Source organism: Dysidea avara, chromosome 8 (genome assembly GCF_963678975.1).
Source record: "Dysidea avara chromosome 8, odDysAvar1.4, whole genome shotgun sequence".
Classification (NCBI taxonomy): Eukaryota; Metazoa; Porifera; class Demospongiae; order Dictyoceratida; family Dysideidae; genus Dysidea; species Dysidea avara.
In genome coordinates this window covers 3217016-3225533 of record NC_089279.1, presented here as the reverse complement: position 1 = coordinate 3225533, position 8518 = coordinate 3217016, and the positions used below count along the sequence as shown (strand labels likewise).

Genomic DNA, 8518 nt, shown 5'->3' with positions numbered 1-8518 from the left:
TTTATTTTCATTCAAGGAAAGAAAAGCATAATGATGTACAAAATGTTCAATAATCTTATTGATATACCCACCTGCTACTTCATAGCCACTGAGCTGCCCCAACTGACTGCCCACAAGACTGACTAATGACTAATCTAGATTGCTTCCTTTCTATTTTTTTATATTCACACCCTTGCCATGCTCACACAGGTTCTTCCTTAGGACCATACACGTGGTCACATGTGACCGAGGACTAGCTATCATACTTTCTGTAATTTGTGTACTTTCATCATTAATTTTCATAATAATTATTGATGGTTTTCTCTCACTCTTGAGTCACTTTCCTCACTGTTTGGGATACTTTAGCTACCCGTCTTTGTAACTAACTCCCTATCCCTTGATTAGCTACTTGTAATTTGATAGCTAGGCCTGAGTCAATTATGCTCAAAATTATAATTATATATGCTCAAAATTTTTCCCAAAATGCTTTCAGGAATTTCCCAAAATTTCCACCTATTATGCTCTTTCAGTGTTCCCATTATGCTTGCATTATGCTCCTAGGTTAGCAACATTTCTAACAATTATCTTGGAATATTTCAATCAGTGAATGCTCTATTATTTTCACTACAAAGTGACTGTTCTATTAGAGAGTATCGATCCAAGGAGCTATGTACTAGCTTCCCGCACTGAAGCTCCATAGCTAGTTTGAAATATCCACCTAAATATGCTAGCATTATGCTGGCATAGCACTCTAGCCTATTATGCTTTATAATATGCCGGCATATGGCTACATACATTGATTTACCGTATAGCCTAAATATGTTAAGGGGGAAAATTTTCGCTGATTTCGCGGTTTTGGGGGTTATCAGCGAAAATTTTAGATTTAGACCCCCATATAGGGTAATAAGTCTACATTTCGGTAGTGTTTGCAAATCCGCGAAATTTTTATTTTTAGCAACATTGCTAAACCTAGGCTATACGGTAATCTAGTGGGCGCCCGCCGCTATCTGACCTGAAAATTAATATTATGAGGCGCTTAATCATAAGCGCGATAAATCTGATGAAACACAAAGTTGACTGCAAAAATGGATGATCTGGAGGAAATAACAGCATCAGTGGAGTCCAAAAAGATCACCAATTTAATACGGGAAGTTGTGGACAGGGTACGAGTAACGAACACGGAGAAAGAAGTACTTAAACTTTCCGTTGGTAAGACTATACACAGACTGTATTTTTTCTTTTGTCATTTGGTCGGGAAAAGGACAGTATATTATATATATATATATTATCAAATTGTTTAAAGGGATACACAAAAGGACAGTCTGATAACATAGCCAATAGCGTAAGTGACTGATTATCGAACAAGGTTTATACATTACTTCATAAATATCTCCAGGAAAGTAGTATCAACCTCGAATGTTCACCAGGAGGTATTGACTTTCTCGTAGAATACCTCATGTAAGTTTGAGCAATAGTATCCGATTAGTGTCCGTGTTATGAGTGGATTTCTGCATTCTGTAAAATATGAATTATCGAACACTGATACCTATTATCGAACGTCCATTAATTTCCGTTAATCAATTATCGAACGTTTTGCACCTTTTCTTCTCTGGTGACCTCAGTGCAACCTACACACTCTTAATTATTATATCAACGTGTTATCTGAAGTACCATGATACTGTAACTGAAATATAGTTTTGATACAAGCATGCACTTGTGAGTTACAACGGCGAATCGTTTAGTGTTAAATGCGTACAGTAAAAAATCAGCACATTACGAACAATAACACAGTCTTATCATCCTTGTTTACAGCAACCCCTTTTGTACAATCTTCGTGGATACATCTTTTACTCAAGAAAAAGATAAACAGTCGGCAAATTCCGCTGCCAAGGTCACGCTCGAGTTGTAGTTCTTTCACGGCAATTTCTGTGTTCTTTTTCTTCATTTCTTTGTCAGTGGTGATGAGTATCAAGACTGCTGTGATGTCCACACATAAACTCTAAAGGATGGAAAGCTCATTAAGAATAGGCTACACTATTGGAATTCTCCATATAAACACCTTACGAGTATGCAGAATAAAATTGTAAACTTCCGAATACGTTACGTGATTTTTATGTTCGATAATAGGTACCGTTCGATAATCGGTCACTTACGCTAGCTAGTCGCGCAGCAGCTTTAACCTCTGTTAATTAAGGCCACTCCAATTGGTAATTATGTTTCTGGTCCACCGCCCGCATCCTTTTTTGGAGAATGTGAAATTTCAGAAATACATGGGTAAAATGCTCGCATCAGCTTTTTGAAAAACCTAGATTTCAGAAACAAATATTGGGCTGCAACAAGTATGCTAAATCTATATCTAAGTGTCATAATTTGTATTTTATCAGTGAAAACCTGCAAGAAATGGACGTAGTGCAAAGTACAGATCGATTACTCTAATAGAACAGTCAGGAAATCACAAAAGTACTCTAACTGAGTAGTCACTTCATTGTTGCTTGTTGCTGAATTCTGCCTGCACCTAAAACTGATTTTCAAAGGACCAGAAACATAAATTACCACTTGGAGTGGCCTAAATGACCTGCTAATGGATCATGAATATCATTATTGTAGCCTCAGAGTGTATTTATATGATTGCTTCTCCATAGCTCTTAGTAGAGCTTGTAAGGTTTGAGGTTGACCTTGCAAGGTTTGAGGTTAACCATCTGGGTTTTCATCCATCAAAAAGCTCGGACAGCTGCGCGACTAGCTGTTGGCTATTTTACCAGACTGTATTTTTTCCCGACCAAATGACAAGAAAAAATATAGTCTGTGTTGACGAGACTAAGTATATACAAGTTGAGCTGGATCCTGAAAAACAGCTAGTGGATTTTTTCTCAAGAGAGTTAACATTTCAGCCAACCAGATAATTAGTGGTGACAGCAAAGGTGTCAACAGCAGACACGTACAGTTTGGCTCCATTACAAGTTCAGGAAAGGACTGTAATGGACACTGTAGTTTTACGGCTTCCCCATAGGAAATGTATGGTGAAAATTTTGATTGGCTGTAAATATTATGTCAGGTGTTTGAACAAAAAGATTTTGAAATATTTTTAGTGGGTCAAGCAGCACTACAAATGAGCCAAATTTCAAGATTGTATGTAATTGCATTTATGAGTTATTGAGGATCCAGTTCAATGCATACATACTATAGTAGGGGTGTGTCTGGACACTCAACCAAAACGTATGCTATAGGTGACCCAACCTTTGCTGGTAACCTCCCAGTTCATCAAGTGATGAAGGAAGCAGTCAAAGAAGTAGTGGACTCTGACAACTTTAATGGTTATGGACCTGCTCATGGTACTACTGTGTATAGTATACTAGTGAAGTGTTACTATTACTGACATACTATAGGTCTATTGTGTGCTAGACAAGCCATAGCCAAGCATCACGCTACTCTGGAGGCTCCGCTCACTGAAAATGTAACTGATTTGTATGTGTGTTTGCATACATGGAATGTATGTGTTGTAGCTATCTACTCGAATTGTGTTCCTACCGTTAGGACGTCATCATCACTTGTGGTTGTGCTGGAGCAGTTGACTCGTGTCTGACTGTTCTGGGTAATCCTGGTCAAAATATCTTAGTGCCAGTACCTAACACTCCGCTCAATTATATTGCTGCTAAGGCAAGAGGGGTCAACATTCGTCTCTACCAGTTACTGGTTAGCTACTAACAAGAGTTTTATATTATGAACTCTTGCTACTACTACCTTATGTGTGGTTGTGGTTATGTCTAATGAATGTGCATGAACATAAACTACATACCATAATAGTGTACATGATCAGTTTGACCATATTCTAGAGTACTATGTCTATCTTCAATAGATGAAATCCTCCCAACTAGTTGAATTCCGCTACATCTGTGCTATGTACAGTCAGTACACCTTTATTAGACGTATTCCACTTCTTCCCCCCATAATATTTTGAAATCATACCACTTATAACTTCAGAACTCCAGTGTATTTTGCAAATTCCACCTGTTCTCACCTGTCATTTACTCAAAACTTTTTCAGCCATTCAAAGGTGGAATTCTTTGCTATCTGGGCTTAAGGAAATCGGCACATATAATGATTCCTACATCGGTGCTAAAACATTCGTACTGAACTGATTCTTTAGATATGTTTTAGTGTTGTTCTGGTTTTTGTATTTGCTTTGTGTTGTCACTTAATTGTCTCTGTAACTGTATGTGTATCTGTTGTAAATGTCTTTTTGTTACTCCAACAAGGAAAAACGTCTTTGCCGATTGTTGAGACGTTAAATTAATAATCAATCATAATCGATTAATCATCAGTAAGCTGAGGGATTCACTAAAGTTTTGAGTCTTACTGTTAGAGACTCTGGATCCTGTATCTAATATATACTTGGTGGTTAGGATCTCAAATACTGTCTTTACACCATGGCGTTTATTACTTTAGTTCATAAAATTGATGTAGCGACTATTCAAATTTGACCACCACTTGACTTAATTTCAAAATTGATTGTGGCACCACTAAGTGTGGCACCACTAAGTGTGGCACCACTAAGTGTGGCACCACTCATGGCACCACTCAAGTGTGGCTACTATTGAAGGTGTGGTGTTTAATCAAGTAAATGTGGTAATTAGTTTAACTGGTCAAATGTCTTATAATATGTGACTGGATTTTGGGAAAATGATCCAAATTGCACATTGGAAGTTTCGAGATAAATGGTTTTGAAGAATTCAAGTCAGCATAATTTGCCAAGGATAGCAAGCATGCGTATGAATTTCACACAAAAGATGCATCAATCTATTACCTTTCAGACCACTTCCAGTACTTGTAGCTGCTTGTAGAGTTTCCTGCCAAATAAGTCAAAATGGAGGTAGACTACGATTGGAGTCCAGACATGAGATTACAGGGCTGTGCTTGCTGGCTGATATGTAGCAAAATCAACAGAAAAAAAACATCTAGCCAACATTATCAGGCCATCCAACAGTAAAACACTGATTCTTGCCAAGCCAGGCCCTCCACAAAGCCAGAAACTGCCATTCAAACTTTCCACACCACCCAGAAAAGACATCTGTTAAAACCAGCTTCAAGTAGTTTGAGTAGTACTGAGGGTCAAAACTAGTAGTATGATAGTGTAGCTATCCACTGGTGGTGTATATCTCATTATCTCACAGATATCTCATTATTTTAACAATCACTCATTGGAAAACATCAATTAAGCACAAAAAAATGCTACTTGTCATCAAGTTGGAGCCACTCCCAGTTTAGCATTTTAGAGTACTTGTGAATAAAGCATGCCTGTGTTACTGTTTGGTTAATATCAGGAGCGCATCGAATCCTACAGACAGTAGGAATCCATAGGATTTGATGAGCTCCTGTTAATATCTAGCCTTATTCTTTGTTACAACACAGAACAAATGCATATTGCCCAAAAGTAGTTTTTACTGTCTGCCTCTACTTCACACCTGGCAGATTACTATCCATTGCTGATCCAGTTTCAACCTTACTATATATTCAATTATGGTCACTGTGTGTGTTTACCATTACTTCAGTTATATATACTGTTTCCTGTACATGTAATGTGAGTTAATTCTTGTGTTTGCAGCCTGACAGACAATGGGAGGCTGATGTTGATCAAATGGATCAGTTGATAGACAAAGACACTGTGGCTATTGTTGTAGTAAACCCTTCCAACCCTTGTGGTTCAGTTTACTCCAAACAACATCTTCTTGACATTCTGGCTGTGGCAGAGAAACACTTCCTACCCATAATTGCAGATGAGATATACAATGACCTGGTGTTTAAAGGACAACACTCATACCCAATAGCAACATTGTCTAAGAACGTACCGATATTGTCTTGTGGAGGAATAGGAAAGAAGTACTTAGTTCCTGGCTGGAGGGTTGGCTGGATATTGATCCATGACAGACATGACAGGTTTAAGAAGGAGGTGAAGTTACATTTGTAATGGTATACTTAAGCCTGTATTGTCAAGAGCCTCACCACTTTTTGACTAAAACAAATTGAATTTCTATAGCTGATACTTGTTATTATTTGTTCATATAGCTACCTGTACCTGAAGAGACTGTTAGTAGGAAAGCATGTTCATTTTATCAGCATTTCTCACGTAACTGTTACCAAAACATTTTAGTACTTACTAATGCACCTTTAATCTGTTTGGCTTTTATTGCCTTTGTATATACCAGGCTCCAATTTAGGGTACTTCATCTCAAGGAGGTGTAACCAGGGCCCAGGGTGCTAAAAGCTTCTAATGAAATGTCAAATAACTCTATGTTGTACCATGATCTATTCATGTTATATTTCTTTGAACATTTCCAACTGTAAGTTCATTATATAAGTACTCTCTCCACAACTTTAACTGTTACCACATGTTAGGTCTGTACCAATGATGCTGCAGCAAGCAAGCATTACGGCAGCACAGTAAGACAGTTTCTACACTTTTAAAGTAAAATGCACTGTCCGAATCATAGCAACTATAATGAAGGCAATACTGTGTTTCATGTCATATTAATGTCTTGGTTGATGAAGACAGAGATGGAGCAGTCACTTACTCTAATATAACAGTCATCTAGTGCTGATACACTCTAATAAAAAAGTCAGCACTCGAATTGGTTTTCATAATTGGCTACTTTCAAGCATATGGTTCAACCTGCTGGACGCTGAAACATTCAGGCCAAATGGCTAGACACTGGGCTCATTATTGGTTTAAATCACTTAAAGGCTATTAATTCCCAGGGTTCTATGCATATGAATATGGTACTGCCATAGATTGTGTTACACCCTGAGGAGCTAATAGCAATTGGTATTTGTCTATAGTCGGGCTTTCATGTGGGACCCCCTTATACATGTAAATTTCTAGTTCCACCATTGTAGGTTAAATAATTTGTACAGGTAGTTCCATCACTGATAAAAGTGACTCGTAAGTCACTTGGTATCACAACATTAGTACAGGCTGCACTACCTAAGATCTTGGACACTGTACCAAAGTCATATTATGAGAACACTATGAGTTTAGTGGAGGTGAGTTGTGAAAATGTAGAGCAGTTGTTGAGTAGTATTGTGTGTAGGCTAATGCTAATATAGCTTATGGAGAATTATCAGTGGTAGGTGGGCTAACACCAGTGATGCCATCTGGTGCTCTCTACATGATGGTCGGTGTAAAGTTGAGTAAATTTCCTCACATCAACACTACAGTAGAGTTTATGGAGAAACTGATGTCTGAAGAGAGTGTCTTCATCTTACCCGGGGAAGTAAGTAATGGAATGCCACTATTCATGTTTACAACGTATATTCGTAGTGTTGTCAATATCCTGGCTTTATCAGGTTGGCCCTGCTACTACCGAACAATAAGATGAGAGAAGCTTGTGGTCGTATCAGAGCATTCTGTGATAGACATCAAACATAAGTGGGTGTGGCTATGTAGCTGCATGGAATCATGAATTGATAATGTAAAAGAGATGAGCTTTTGGTATAGTATTTATTCACATTTTATTTATTATACCTTTACATTGTGTTTAAACAAGTTTACATCATAGCAATTAATCTGCAGAGAGTTTATAGTTAGGGACATGCTACAGTTCATAGTTGCATATCTCAAGACACTGCAAATGTTGGCATTTGTCACCATAAAAAGCACATCGTTTCAGGTATTCAGAGACACCTCTCTTCTGAATAAGGAGTTAGCACATTTAATGGACAGTTTTTGCTTTTTTCTGGATATCCTTACCAATGCAGATTTGACATAGGCACATATTAGCTAAGTGCAGCAAAACACAATTACTTAAGGTGCTTATTTGCTATTGGTATTGGCATAACAGTAAAATTCCATTTAAATCAATTTCTAAACTCTTAGGAAGTTGCACTATAGCTACCTTTACCACAATTTACTTTTTTTCATTGTAAAAGAGTTTTTGTATACAAAAATTATTATTGTTACACAATTTTTTTTGCAAAAGATCAAGATATGTAATAGAGCAGTCATTTCATGTAAATCATGTAAAAAATGTACAAATTGTGGTAGTTGCATACTTCTCAACAATTGCATGTGGCTGAAGATATAATCATAGTCGTGTCCAATGGTACACTACAGCTTTAGCTTGTTCCTCGTTGAACTCTTCATTAATGATTACTGTAAGGATAACTGGAATTTATAAACCATCACATTGCAATTTTGATCAGTTTAATCAAATCTCAAAATTCCAATTAGTATACTTAACTTCAAACCCATGTTTGAAAAGGAGATTGTCTACTATCAGGATCAGGATGATAGGAAGTGCAATAAAAATCCTAACAAAACTGCAGATACATCTATTACATTTCTATACATATTTCTACACTCTGTATAAACTAGCTATTACAACTATTTTCTACAGTTCCTTCTTCCAGTTAATGTAGTCAGTGAGATGTTCCCTTAGTTTGTCTTCATCAACACCAACACTGGACAGGCTTCGGTTATACTTTGGATCATATGTACTCTTCTTTGTTGTACGATTATGTGTGCTACTCTGTAGTGTAGTGGCTT

At 37.3% G+C, this 8518-nt stretch overlaps 1 protein-coding gene across 1 annotated transcript; it reads left to right on the top strand.

The window, feature by feature from the left end:
* The first annotated feature begins 1002 nt into the window (after positions 1-1002).
* LOC136263627 (tyrosine aminotransferase-like) lies at positions 1003-7539 on the top strand. Its single transcript, XM_066058259.1, has 8 exons — positions 1003-1188; positions 3207-3311; positions 3366-3433; positions 3514-3672; positions 5582-5926; positions 6889-7017; positions 7065-7247; positions 7295-7539. Exons 1-8 carry the CDS (start codon positions 1065-1067, stop codon positions 7400-7402), a joined length of 1221 nt encoding a protein of 406 aa, XP_065914331.1. The 5' UTR covers positions 1003-1064; the 3' UTR covers positions 7403-7539.
* Positions 7540-8518: the final 979 nt, after the last annotated feature.

What these genes read in the sequence shown, in the direction of transcription:
- LOC136263627 (XM_066058259.1), top strand. Translation starts at nt 1,065, where the DNA reads ATGGATGATCTGGAGGAAATAACAGCATCAGTGGAGTCCAAAAAGATC. An exon ending in AGTACTTAAACTTTCCGTTG is followed by an intron (nt 1,189 to 3,206) that starts GTAAGACTATAC and finishes CGTATGCTATAG; the next exon opens with GTGACCCAACCTTTGCTGGT. An exon ending in ATGACAGGTTTAAGAAGGAG is followed by an intron (nt 5,927 to 6,888) that starts GTGAAGTTACAT and finishes TAATTTGTACAG; the next exon opens with GTAGTTCCATCACTGATAAA.